We start from the raw sequence: 14,889 nt of genomic DNA, 5'->3' as shown, positions 1-14,889 counted from the left end.
AGAATTCGTCTTGCATGATGGACGGATACATTTCTTGTGGGGTAGACATAGAAATGCTTATGCATTTCAAACATACATTTATCTGCGTATTATTGCACGGAAGGGACACAGAGGGGGATGGGATTAAGACAAGATCATGATGTCAATATTATATCACAGCAAAGGAGTAGTGGGCCATTGGATAGACCGATAGTGACGTCGTTTCTCTCTAGCAGCAGAGCGCGCGTGCAGCAGTCTCTCTTCGACTTCCAAATAGGTTTGAAAATGTGTCCCTGTATTTAATTAAATAAAATGTGCAGCCGCGGTGTGTCCCTTCTAACCACAGTGCACAACTGAGTCATAAACATTATGATTAACGCATTACAAAACACAAGTGCGTAACATAATTCAGAAAGACTTTGATGGACCCGCTGGATTAACACAATGAACCACTCATTGCACTTACCATGATGGTGATCTTGCAAAGTGCAATGTGCGGCATTCCAAATAAACAATGTGATAAACCCAAGCCAAACATGTGCATAACCTCAATGAGAAACACAGGCATAACCAATAATATAGAAAGACTTGGATAAACAATTGGAATTAACCCAGTGATAAACACCAGGGCTGCACATTTCAGCTTCGCTGGTTTACCGTCTGTACAGGGTGCATGGGCAGTAACTCTTTCTGTTATTGTTTGTGAAGTATTGTATAATGTTGTGCCAGTAAAACACGTTGGGCTAGTTGGTGCAATGTATTGCTACTGCCTTTTTTGCATTTTTTTTTCTTAATGTTGTGCCCTTCTTCCTTTTGTAACAACTTTTTTATTCCCCCTTGCATAGTACTCCTACCTTGCAGCCTGCGAGGTATATAAATAAATAAGTACATAAGCACGTCATTCATTCATCTGCATACACCTCGCACCATTCCTTGCTCAACAAACGTCACTGTGTTGATGTCTCGCAGCGTGCATCTACATTACCTGCCGTTTGCGTTTCGGTATGGTTTGTGTAGAGTGTAATGCATAAATATTACATGACATTAGGGTGTGACCCATGCGGTGTATAAGCAAACCTTGCAAAAGATGACAAGTTGCATTGTTGAAAATAAAACAAATTGTATATATCGCAGTTACTTTAACAGCATATAATTGACCACTTGACAAGAACTTCACTTCGCATAGATTCCAACACTTACACTGAATCTGCAGTTTTCTTTTTTGCTTACTAATGCAGTCGTTACTGCATGGCCACATTGTAGATTTGAAAACAAAGTGAAATAAATTTGTTTGTTGCAATATAACAATATTTGTAGATCACTGCTATTGTAACCCCAGAACTTGATACAAACATGCACACTATAGGACGCGGACAAATGCTCAGGACAAACTTCAGAATGTTTGCATCCTGATACCTATGAAAGTGAACGGTTTCATTTCATGGCTGTCAATAAGAGGGAGAGAGAAAACTTATTTGTGTTCGTTGAACAAAAATGCATTGATAAGCTGAGACATATAGTCATTGCTTAACACTTTCGAAATGAATAATTATAGCTTGCTATCGACATTGAAACAGCCATTCGACAGCAAGAAAAGGAATCAGTTTTTCCAGCTCTGTACATTGAATTACAGGAAATGCAAGCAGGCATATAATTCTGCCAATATAATGTTTAGGAATACCAAATTGCAATAAACATTGAGGCTTGCATTTGTACTTTCTCTGGCTGAGCAATCTAGTTTGAAATGACTCCCATAAGCATGTCGTAACAATGTTGATCTAATACAGGTGAAATACATGACTGGCTTAAGAAATCTGGATGATTGCTATAAATTACAGTGAAGAAACTATAATATCTAATAACATTATAATATAATAATAATATTTATTTCCACGATACAGGCTAACCGTGAGAGGCGTGCGAGGCTGAGCAGAAAGCTGAAAAATTCTACGGCAAGTGCGCCTGCCGTGGGCCTACGATCCTGCATTATGAATAGCGCGTATTGATAAGGTCTTCTTGTTAGAAGTTCCGAGTATACTAGCAGTGCGAGACACGGGACAACAAAGTGGACTAGAAGCCTATCTTTTAGAATGCTATGTTACAACGTACAGTTTCTACAAAAGTGATGGTAACTGCTCGAAACATTTGATGCGTCGGCTTTTGCGCCTTTAGAAATATTGAGAGGGGGCTCCCATATATATATTCGCAGCGCAAGCACGGCGATAGAAGAACCAGGATGGCGCTAAGGTTGAATTTCACAACACAATGTTCACTCCACGTCGTAATCACACAGATCGTTTGAGGCTTCGTTCAGGAGCACACGTGGGCGTTCAGGTTGGTGCTTCTTGTTGCGTTTCGCGTAAGAATATGGCTAGGAGCAGGCACCACATATGCGCAATGAGAGGCAATATACACGCATCATTTCTCCAGAAGCTGACGCCGAGCACGGGTAGTGCGAGGATCTTGTTGGGCTGACACGACGACTTCGTGGCAGCCGAATTTCAAATACTGCATACACGGTGAGGGTAGCTATATGAACTTGTCGATAGGTCATCTTGTAGGTTGTTGTAGCACAGGCAGAACGAAACGTTCATAGAAGGTAGATAAGACAACACACAGCGCTGAACCATAGAATAAAGAATCGCTGAACCACCTGCGAACAGCTGTTTACGTGCGCGATGTCGCACTGAACTACAGAAACCGCCGCCGCGCACCCCAAGACAAATCTTAACTAACGTTTTTAAATTATTATACTTACATATTATTTGCTTCTAATCAAGAGAAGTCAATAATATTATAGTGTAAACGTTTTATTCACTACAATAAAAGAATTATGCAGCGTGTGCCACGAAACCTGGCACTAAGCAACCCTGGGCGTCGCAACAGTCGCATTGTTGAAATCACAATCATGTGAAATGAGCCCTCTAAAAATCGCATTGCGACGTGTGCGACAGCACCGATTTTTGTCGTTGCAGTCGCAGCATGTGAAACAGCCTTATGTCTTGGGTGCGATAACATCGGTACTTGGTGACGATCGTATCTCTTCGCGGTCTGTTGTAAAATATGTAAGGCAAAGTTGCGTTCCCTTCTAAAGTTTGTTGTGGCACACTGCTCGAGGAAGTGGACGTGATCAAGGATCCGTGCTGCAAGTCTATTAGGCTGCCATACTTCCCAATGTTTTGTACGCTTTACCACTACTGAACATACCCTTTATCCCGTTGAAACAGTAGGGACGCGACCAACCGCATTGCTCTTCGAGCGGTGCTTGGATTGTCCCGTAGAGCCCAGTCTACACCTTTGCTCACAGATGCGCAGGCGATGACCTCTAGCCTACACGCAGCTGAGTGAGCAGAAAGGAAGTGAGGCGTGCAGACAGGACACAAGAGTAGAGAAGTGGACACGGCACGTGTAGCCGATTGTAGCCGACTGTGTAGCCGACTGTGTAGACTGTGTAGACTGTGTAGCCGACTGTGTAGCCGGCACGTGTAGCCGACTGACACTTGGTGTTACCTTTCCTGAGCATGCGCAAGTTTTGTGTCTTCTTTCTTTTTTCGTTTCAGTGCTCCCTTCAGTCGATAGTCGGCGTTCGTGTTGTCCACTTCTCTACTCTTGTGTCCTGTCTGCACACCTCACTTCTTTTTTGCTTAATGAATCCTTGTCAACTAGCTCAGCTTTCTGTCGTTCTGAGTGAGGAGTACGACGTATCCAGCGTCTTCACGGGGCACCGGATAGAAGCTCCTTGCTCGCTTAATTAGCGGTCCCTCGTCTCGCATAGGAAAAGTTTCCAACATTATTGGTGAGCATGCCTCGACAGCTGCTGTCATGAATAGTTTAGGGGAAGTTTGATTGACCGTACGCTTTCATGTTCCCGGCATTGAGAAAAGTTGCGACTTTTAGTGCCAGCTCTGTACCAGTTAACCCTTTCCCATATATGTGATGAATATTCTGGAGACGTACAAGTGTAGACTGACGCCTTAGTACATGTGCAACATGCCCACATCTGCAGCGTTCTTCTGCCCTGTAACAGGATCCCGACGTCCATATTCCATATTCAACCTGAATTGCTACCGGTGAGTTAGTGGCCATCGAATTAACGCAGAAATGCATAGAGAAGGAATTGACCGCTTGCAAGATGGTTCCCTTGAGAGACTCACGCGCCGCGCTTCGTCGCCTACAGCAACCACACAATGACAGCCTTACCACTCGTTGCGTTACCAATTCCGTTTGCGCAGTTGCATCTCCCGGTGTATTGTGAATCTGTCAGTGGATACCGTTCCATGTGGCAATATTGCCAGCAACGAAGAGGCGGACCGACTGACATGTCGGACTAGTGAGTGCGGTCATTCGTCCAGAAGTTTCCTGCCAACAAGATGATGCTCGTCTGCTGATTCACCCCACGTTCTCGGACCCTGATCAGCGAGTTACAGTTGCAAGATCATTTCCTCCACGTGTTCGTGGGCGTGGTTTACCTCGCGGCTTTAGAGCTTTGCTAACGAAGCTTAGGGTAGGGCGTTTCATGGCGGCTGAACGATTGCACCGACACGATCGGGCACTCAGTGCATATCGAGCTACCTGCGGGGCAACAGAAACACTGATTTAATATTTGTCTGTCCCTTCTTCAGTACGCAGTGGTATGAGCTTTACAGAAACTACTGGTTATTTGGGTTATCGAAAGCTACAATGGTTAACATTATAATACCTATTGATCGTGCGTCCCAACACCATCAAGCACACAACACATCTATAATTATTGAAGGCAAAAAATCTAGGCTCCAGACTCGAGTCTACTGTGCTGCTCCAATTTTTGTGCTAACTTGTGGACCGTTTGCCGGGCGTTAAGTGCCGCCCGATGAGTGTGTGACGCACATGGATATTTTGTTCTTGTGTTGTTCTTCACCCACCGTCTCCCGCCATTTGTTGTTATTTTCTCTCTTTCTTAACGTCCTACCTATTCTTCATTCATTATTGTTTTTTCATGTGCCTTTTCTCTTCGAGAGCCGGCAGGCGTTGTACGCTTCCTAGTGGCAGTTGCCAGCTAGCTGTCTTCCTCTCCTTTGTGATTGTTTTTTGTGTGCAAACCAAATCGAACTAAAATTAAACACTTGCTTGTGTGGTTGTTTCGGCACGCGACTGAAACTCTTTATTTTGCAGGGTGAGCCTGGACTGGACGGCATCCCCGGTGCACCTGGGTCTAAAGGGGATCGTGGTGAACCGGGTCTCATCAATTACCAGGAATTTGATGGGAAAACTGTCATTTTAGAAGTAAGCATCTAAAATGCTTCTTTGATCATTGAAATTAAAGTGTTCTGTTTATCACAGTGCCACAAGCGCCAGGTTATTCTTATATAGGTTGTTAAACGTTACGAATGTAGACAGCGGGAGCTTCGCTGAGCACTCGAAACGATACCAAGTGGAACATTTTCATGTTGCGCGTTGATTCAGAAAACATTTCGTCCGCAAGGTCTGTTTGTCACTGGCTGGTTTATTTCTTTTTTTTTACAAATTCTTTCTACCCGATTGGCTTCGTTGAGTCGTATCGTGGGACCGGATCGCATAGCCATGCATGTTTCGTTTTAACTGAATGCGATCGTAACTCATTCTGTTTACGAGAGCATGAATTTAATGTAATGCACCAGCTTTTGCATGAACTGCAGGTAATCTTTTGCAGTGTTCAAGGAGAGCAACTGCCTTGCCCTATTGTTGCTATGCGTTAGCTGTTTGTATACGTTCTCCCGAGTCACATTATCCTTCTGGGTGACGCAAGCGCAACACGTGTATAGCGCAATAATAATGGAAGATAACTCATTGCATAACAAATACATTTACTAAGCGCACCATCCTCGTTGAAAATAATGCGAGTCACTAGAAAGATGATGATGTGCACTTTAGTCGCTCTATTGTAAACGTGGCGCTGTATTTACAAGAGCGGTTCGTCAGAACAGCCGGCAGGAGATGGTGATACGCAGTGAAATGACACTGAATGTGCCAGTAAACGGTTAACTCTGAACTGCTCTCAATAACGAAAATCTTTGTGCATTCTACCGAATTCCTGGGGCCCTATAACGTAAAACTATTCCAATATGTTTCTATTCCAATTTTCTGACGTCAAATTTGCGTAACCATCGACGCAAGCACCGGGCAGTCACCCATAGGGTTGTCTGAACAGACCAATCAAACGCTCTCCTCGTTCATAGGAGGTCCCTTTTGTTTGCTTGAAAAACGAATAACATTGCCTATAGTGAGCGGCTTGTTGTATCTAATTGGCTGACAAGAGGCGAGGAGAACGCTCAAGTGGAGAGGGATTCACTAGGGCAGAGCCAGTGCACTGAAAACCGATAACCGGATGAAGAGGGTGGTGCCGGCGTCTGCGATTGGTCGGCTTTCCCTTACTTAGCTTGTGGTGGCTGATCGAAAATCGCGGCGGCATGCAACGGAAGCTTAAGAATGAAGCTAAAATTGACCCTCAGCAAAGAAGAGTTGGCAGAATAAGGTAGTAAACGTGTCGAAAGCGCTTAAAAACGTTACACGGTCACGCAAGAAGTTTTATTATACGCAAATACACCCATGCTCTCCGGCAGGTGCGAGTAGCCAGCGTCTCAGCGATCGGCGGCAGCTATCTTTTATTCCTTTCGGAACGGGGCAGCCTACGGCTATTCCGAAAAAAATTCAGTTTTTTTCGGCATAATAATGCCTCTTTATCGCGTACACGTCACTTTGACGCGGTGAGTTCGTGCGGTTTTGTGACGTCGCGTGACAGGTAGCTGAAGTGGGTGCAGCCCGAAAACTTTTTACCAATAGCCGAGGGCTAATGGCGAAAAGGGGTCGAATCAGAAATAACTGTTTTTCTTTTTTCTGTCAAATCATGCATAATCAGTGTGCACACATCATATCAGATGGGGAGGTATTGCGGTTTTTGTAACGTCGCGTGACAGACAGGTGAAATGGGGGTGGTTGAAAAAAGTTTTTGACCAATCGCGGAGGGCTGATAGCAGAATTGGAATAGAAAAGTTTGGAATAGTTTTACGTTATAGCGCCCCTGAAGCAAGTGCTGAACACGTGGGCTGCACTGAGGTTTTTAGAAGAATGAAACAATGTTGGCCTGAATAATGCTGGCGGATTCGAGTACAGTAAAACGACAGCTGTCAACCTGCAATGCGCAGGTTGACAGCTGCATATTGCAGCGTATTTACTAAGTGTTCGTCCAGCCTTGATCCAGGGGCGCTATAACGTAAAACTATTCCAAACTTTTCTATTCCAATTCTGCTGTCAGCCCTCCGCAATTGGTCGAAAACTTTTTTCGACCACCCCCATTTCACCTGTCTGTCACGCGACGTTACAAAAACCGCAATACCTCCCCATCTGATATGATGTGTGCACACTGATTATGCATGATTTGACAGAAAAAAGAAAAACAGTTATTTCTGATTCGACCCCTTTTCGCCATTAGCCCTCGGCTATTGGTAAAAAGTTTTCGGGCTGCACCCACTTCACCTGCCTGTCACGCGACGTCACAAAACCGCATGAACTTACCGCGTCATAGTGACGTGTACGCGATAAAGATGCATTAATATGCCGAACAAAACGGAATTTTTTTCGGAATAGCCGCAGGCTGCCCCGTTCCGAAAGGAATAAAAGATATCTGCCGCCGATCGCTGAGACGCTGGCAACTCGCACCTACCGGAGAGCATGGGTGTATTTGCGTATTATAAAACTTCTTGCGTGAACGTGTAACGTTTTTAAGCACTTTCGACACGTTTACTACCTCATTCTGCCAACTCTTCTTTGCTGAGGGTCAATTTTAGCGTCATTCTTAAACTTCCATTGCATGCCGCCGCGATTGTCGACCAGCCACCACATGCTAAGCAAGGGAAAGCCGACCAATCGCAGACGCCGGCACCACCCTCTTCATCCGGTTATCGGTTTTCAGTGCACTGGCTCTGCCCTAGTGAGTCCCTCTCCACTTGAGCGTTCTCCTCGCCTCTTGTCAGCCAATTAGATACAACAAGCCGCTCAGTGAAGGCAATGTTATTCGTTTTTCAAACAAACAAAAGGGACCTCCTATGAACGAGGAGACCGTTTGATTGGTCTGTTCAGACGAACCTATGGGTGACCGCCCGGTGCTTGCGTCGGTGGTTACGCAAATTTGACGTCAGGAAATTGGAATAGAAACATATTGGAATAGTTTTACGTTATAGGGCCCCAGCATACCAAAGTTGATGTTTTCGATAATTTTTTTTATAAAACGAAATGAAGACAGCTGACATTTCTGACCTAGGCCTGTCCACTCATCCATTTAGGCGTTGTGAAATGGCTGCACGGTGCAAGGAAATAACGTCGATAGCCACAATAACACCGCGTGTGTATTCTAATGCTACTCCAAACCAACTACTTTCTGCATTGAATCAAGTTGTGCCCTGATTAAGTCATCGCAATCATTTGCTAGGCTAATTAAATGATCATATAAATATTTACCAGGACATGCAAGAACGGATCGCATTACAGTGGTTCACGTTATTAGTATAATACTCATACTGCTTATAGGAAAAAGTACTGCTGATTACACTCGGCTGGTCGTTTATTCACTTGCCCGACAGCAGGTAACTCTTTTTGGCTGATTTCGAGCAGGTCTATTTGGTCTATAAGAAACGATGGCCCGGGTTCACAAACTAAACATAAGTTTGCAGTTACGTGCGAATGGCTCCGCGAATGCATTGCAAGGGCTCTGAAAATGTCTCCCGTAATGTATTTCTCAACTGCCCCAGACACCCTACACTGCACAAGAGCTACACTCAATTAATCCGCATGGACCGTTCTGATTCGCAAGACAATCGAAAACAGCACAGTATGAATCATTGAACGCACTCGTACATTTCATAGAATACATAGGCATACTTAACCTGTACTAGGTGCCCCACTGGGTAGCAACCACAATGTAATTACAACGCACTGCCATTATTTGTGTCCACGTAAATTATGCATGTCGCTCTCTTTATTTTTTTCTGTGATGAAGTTCGCTTTTGACTCTCGTATCCCTGGGTGTGCATTATTCCATATGTGCATCTTAATCTGTTCGCCTGCTCATCTCAAACTGCATCGCGACTTTGTGTTGGAACTCTGCATACGCGTATATGTAAGAACTAAGTGTTGTCCAACTTGTCCTCGCCGCCTATCTAAACGCGTTCGCATGTGTAAAGAGCTGTACGTATGCTCTACTTTTACTGACTCGATAATGCTTTTTATCTTACAAGTTTTTTTTGATTGAGTATTATGCGAAAAGAAGCAGTCATCACCATTTTAGGGTGACTGCACTCGTTCGCTTATTTTGTTTTCAATAAAAAAAGTTCATAAGCTTCACATGTACTACGCCTAGGCTTGACTACAAAAAGAGCACAACAAGGTAATACTACATCACAGTCAGCGCAAAGTACAATTAGTAACCATGATATTATGTTCATATTTGTATGCACAAAAGACAGTCTAATATTTGATAGTGTAACACCTTTGTATTCATGGGTACGCCGTTTCGTTCTTTTAAAAAATCAGAATATCTGCAAAGAGCTTATGTGTGACAGCCCCTTGAACCCGCCGTGGTTACTCAGTGGCTATGGTGTTGGGCTGCTGAGCATGAGGTCGCGGGATCGAATCCCGGCCACGGCAGCCGCATTTCGATGGGGGCGAAAACACCCGTGTACTTTGATTTAGGTGCACGTTAAAGAACCCCAGGTGGTCGAAATTTCCGGAGTCCTCCACTACGGCGTGCCTCATAATCAGAAAGTGGTTTTAGCACGTAAAACCCCATAATTTTTTATTTTATCCCCTTGAATAGAGAAGAGGGATAGAGTGGTACAAGGAATTAAAGAATATATTTGGATAATTGTGTCCGCTTTCTATTTGTCGCTTCTGCGCTTCCGCATGTATACAAGAAGGATTACGTGCCTCAAAAGAAAGCAAATGATAACTTTATGGTTACGGGAAATGCGTATCAGTGGAACATGGCATTCACGTCAAATAATGTCACCTCTTGGTCTCGCAGAAGGGCGAGAAAGGCGAGCGCGGCCGCCGAGGACGCAGGGGCCCGCCTGGACCTCCGGGAGCCCTCATCGACGAACACGGAAGAATGGTGAGTCTGCTTGCGGTGGCCACTGCAGGGCGTCGGTCTCGTCATTGGCTACTCTTACTGGCTATAGCAGTAAGGTGTCCAGCTTTTATGTCAATCGGCCTGTCAGCTAAATAAGAGCATTTCATAAGAAAGAAAAAGTTCACAAACACTGATAAAGTGCAGCTGACTGATGGTCGGAGCGCAGAGAGTATGTGCATTGGACCTGCTGGCTTTCCTGCGGTCCGTGCCTCGCAATCGTAGTGCAGGGAAATCAAGAGCTACTGGCCGCCATTTTGTCAAACTCGACATTAGGTCGTGCTTTTTGCCTTAACGTTATAGGCGAGTATGGCGCTTTCGGGTGCGCCCGTTACCTCGAAATACATTTACATGACATTAAGGTTGGCAGGTGCATGTGAATTACGTTATCTACTTACTCACCACTTTGATGTGACAGAGTAGACAACGAAGACGGAGGCATATTATGACTGTTTATGGGGTCGAACATAACAAACCGGACCGGTATAGCACCCTTCTCGGTTGATAACATTTCGTGCCCTAAAACCTGGGTGTGCGACCTGGAGTAGGAATATCGATAGCTGTAGGGGAGCAGCTGCCTGCGTCTTCTGAAGCTTCGCAATTCACTTAGGGGAAAGTCGTCGTATGCTTCTACTATGGACTGACCTTAACCACGCTGTCTTTTGGGGTCACAGAGTATTCCTGTTGGCCTACGCACCTATAGGCTTTCAAAATATTGCGTAAATGCCCCGTATCTATGCACGGAAAAAAAATGTAGATGCTGGGGTTGCGTATCGAGTACCGCTGCATGTAGGCACATACGAAACCTGGCTTGGGCCATAAAAGCACCAATCCTAGTGACTTATCACAGCCGAGGCAGGATGATAAAACCACACCATTCAGTGTCATTTTCTGTAGATGGATCCGCTGGATGACCCAATCTTGTAAATTATGTTTACAAATGTCGGCGACGATTTCGCATATCCTGCCTCTTTTCAAGGCCCACCAGTCGCGGCACGCGCTGAGAAGCCATTGCAGTTGTCGGCGCAATACTGACCGTTCGCATGGCACTGTGTAGAAAGCTTTCTCGCTTGAAGTACAGTACGTAGAGTTGGGCGCATGGCACTACGTGTGAGTGGATAGCAAGTTTTGTCATTATGACATGGTTCAGATAACTCCATTGCGCCAAACAAGAAGACCGCCACGCTTTTCAATATTGCCCTATTGCAATGTCAAAGGCCCTGAGAGAGACTATTAGTCGGCGTTGCGTCCGCAGGGTAGGCTTCTCCGTGGCACGGAGGGTTCTTTGACGGCCTTTTATAAGCCGCCCGATGGCACTCGGCGAGTAGCTGCGGCAGTAGTGCAGGGTAAACAGTCGCGGAACGCTGCGCTGCTGCGCTCGACTGCCGCTGAATGCTCCGTTTTGCAGTTCTACTACAGGCTGGGAGGAAAAACTTGAGAACGTTTAAATAAAGGAAACCTCTCTTATCACCTTTGTTTTTTGTAGTGATATTGTAGACTAACCAGTGCAAGCTCTGAGCAAAGTGCTTCACCAAACATATTGTAATGTTACTATTATTTTAGATTTTATTTCTATAACTGTTCAAAGCCGGTATTAAGGCCCAGACCCACTATTCGGCTTATGTGAGATAAGGAAAGAATAGCTTGCAAACATCCTTCGACGTTAATTGAAATGAATGAAAATCAACGTACAACAGAAACTTGAGCGCTCGACGTGGCGTGTGCGCCGAAGCCAACTTGAACAAAAATATATACAGTATATATTGTTGGGAGTTAAGCTGGCGAAACTGCAGAATCATGTACGAATTATGAGTAGGCTTCAGCGTTTTGATTTGAAGGGCGATGCGGGCCGAAATCAGCAACTGTTCTTCCGAAAATAATATTTTTGGTTTTAGTTGCAAAACTGCGCTGCAACATTCTATTTTCAAGTGGGAAAAAATCAAGTCGCTTCGCCAACCAGAACAGTGCAAAAAATGATCCTCATGCGGACATTGTAGCTGAACCTAACTGTGCTAAGCTCAGACATTGTAGGAATCATTGTTGGGCGAAGCACTTTGCAAGTACCTGGCTACCCTGCATTGTTGGGGATTCCTCAAAACGGTACCAGGTAGACGGACGTGTTCCTGTAAATTGAGTAGTTGTGTGTCTCGGCGTACGTAGCTGCGACGACAGCAGCATGACGACGACCACGTTGTAGACAATCGTATGGCGGCAATGACATGATTTCGTCGCCAGCCGTTCGACGTGAGTCTACGACATGACTATTGGGTCCTACATAGTGAACGAGCGTAAGCGAGAGAAACATCGATTGTCGCGTCGTCACCCGATACGTGTTACACAATTGTGCGTATACAGTCTTGGTCCAAAAACTTGAACCCGCTGTGAACAGCCGGGGAGCGGCTGCGCGCCGCTGCTCGCTGACGTTGAGGATAAAGAGGGCATCTTTTGATAACAGGGCTCGTGAAAAACTAGTGCAACGTTAGTTCTGGCAGGTGCGATTTCGGCGGCCGTGGTACGGCGCTTCGTGCGAGTAAATGTGGTGGCCTGGGCGAAACTGCCCGGCTTCCATGCAGCCCTTTATACTATAAAATATTTCCTAATCATCGAAATTACCTATTACAATTTTATCCTACACATTCAAAGGCTAGAGCCCTCGCATTATGCCTTTAGATAAACATTTTGAATGTGTTTCTAAGTGCGATGAAAACAAAAGATTAAAAACAAACTAACATATTTCAGTGCTGTCTAGCGTTGTTCCAGGTTTTATTATAATACGCGGGCAATTCAGTCATCGTTCGTTTGGAAAAGACCAGAAGCAGCAATTTCGACTACAAAGGCTCTCTTGGGGAAGGGCCTGTAACCACCGTTGTAATATTCGAAATACGTTGACCGCACTTCTCCATTAAGGAACGACCAAATGAGTGCGTTTGGCATTGAAGTTTTTTAATTAAACCCACAGTGAGATTATGAAAACTTTTCGGGACTAGATGTTTGCCCTGCACCGGTAGCCGATTGAGTTAGACCCATTCCCTGGATATTTTGGAAAGTGCCCACTACCTCGCCTTTTTTCATAACTTCGTGTATACTCCCTCATTGTCATTAGGGCCCACTTTCATGGACACATGAGGCCAGTGTAGCTTCATCCCCTTTGCATTAGGCATCACGCGTTTAAATCGCCTAATGTAGACCAGGGTCACAAGATTATAGGATTTTCTCATAGGGAAGGCGTCACACCGGCGGTGCTGTCGCTGTCACGGGTTCACTGGAAGGAGTATTTTAGATATAGCTTACTGAGGTATTGTTCGTCTCTACTACAGAGGGTTTCACAGGCAGTTTAAAAGAAAGTGCTCTACGTAGCGTCCTTTCAACCAGAGACCTTGGCTAGTTTACAGTCAAGCACATGGGTAAGCTGCAATTGTTCGGGGCAACCACAGACCAAGCCACACACAATGCCTTGAAGGCATGCTACCCCCTGTTATTTCGTCGAGGGACGCTGGTGCCACCCTGAAGCTTATGCTGTCTTGATTAATTTGCTACTTGTGCCATTAACGATTACAATTTACAGATGCCATTGTGGCACGTTATTTAATATATCATTAAGCTGCTGAAGTCAGGTATCAGCAACGATCCTCGCAAGGTGCCCTTGTTCGAGCATGCGCAGGGCTATTCACAGCGCTGTTACTGTAATTTGGTCCCTGAAAACAATCACTAATGATTACGATACATCGAATTGTGAAATTTGAGCCTATCACGTTTGACAGCGGTCGCCAGAGACCCCCGCCCGCTCATCCAGCATACGCTGCAAACAGCTTGCTAGCCGGCCGTGTGGCTTCCGCTTCGCCACCGTCGCGTTTGCGCCGCGCTCGCCATACTAGTTTTTCACGAGCGCTGTTATAAAACGACGCTTGAGAGTGAGAGACATGCTTCCCTCGCCCTCTTTATCCTCGGCGCAAGCGAACAGCGGCGCGCGCCGACGGTGGCAGCGCCGCGACAGCGGAGAGCAGCTGCTCCCCAGCCGTTCACAGCGGGTTCAAGTTTTTTGACCAAGACTGTAAATATAGATATTCCATGTGGTAGATGTTCAAACGACTGTGACACTTGTACTTCGTCGAAAAAAGTGTTAAAATAACTCAGGGGATAATAAAGTCTATGCAACGTCGCTCTCTCTCTACATTGCTACGAGGCGAGGGCGCGGGTTTAAAATTCGGCCACAGCAGCCGCAATTCGCCGTGTCATGGATGTGTCCGGCAGTCAACGCGTGGTCGACCCTGTCTTCCTGCCGATAACAACGGCAGATTGATCCTCGCGGCATCGGTCCATATCCCGCATGCTCCGCTGGAAAACATAAGCGTTACAGTCCACCGCCCAATCATCGACAGACCAGGTTCCACGACGATGTGGTCTACGGCTATAAAAGCGTCCCCGGCAGTTCCCTTCTTCAGTGAACGAGGCAACAGCGGCGCGGGCACCATGTTGATCGGCTGTCTGTTCATCGCGCATGTATGTTACCTTGGCAATTCTCGGTGCATCTGTTCTGATGACCGATATATGCTGCTGTTCCCTCGTCCACATGACTCCAACCAGGGTTTTCTCTAAATTTCTTTGTATTCTGCTCTGTTAAATGCTGCTCGCAGGCTTTTATTGAGTGGCGATGTGGAAGTTGACCCTAGTCCCAACGCTCGTTGTCAGCGTGATCCGGCCTCCCAGACTCAGTTGACCGATGTTGATAAACAACCCGAAGTAGCTCAAATGCTCCCCGAACTCCTAAATGGCCA

The 14,889-nt window shown here is 45.6% G+C and overlaps 1 protein-coding gene across 4 annotated transcripts in view; it reads left to right on the top strand.

Annotated features, from left to right (window-relative positions):
- Nucleotides 1–14,889, top strand: part of LOC135921356 (collagen alpha-1(XVIII) chain-like) — an 840,088-nt gene that overhangs the window by 718,944 nt on the left and 106,255 nt on the right. For all 4 annotated transcript variants that reach the window (XM_065455691.1, XM_065455690.1, XM_065455689.1 and 1 more), the window contains 2 exons: nt 5,131–5,241; nt 10,013–10,099. In XM_065455691.1, coding sequence (XP_065311763.1) covers nt 5,131–5,241; nt 10,013–10,099 — 198 coding nt within the window. The remainder of the gene's footprint in view (nt 1–5,130; nt 5,242–10,012; nt 10,100–14,889) is intronic.

Source organism: Dermacentor albipictus, unplaced genomic scaffold (assembly GCF_038994185.2).
Source record: "Dermacentor albipictus isolate Rhodes 1998 colony unplaced genomic scaffold, USDA_Dalb.pri_finalv2 scaffold_12, whole genome shotgun sequence".
Lineage (NCBI taxonomy): Eukaryota > Metazoa > Arthropoda > Arachnida > Ixodida > Ixodidae > Dermacentor > Dermacentor albipictus.
Note: the sequence above shows the minus strand (reverse complement) of the source record. Positions and strands in the feature narration are given on the sequence as shown.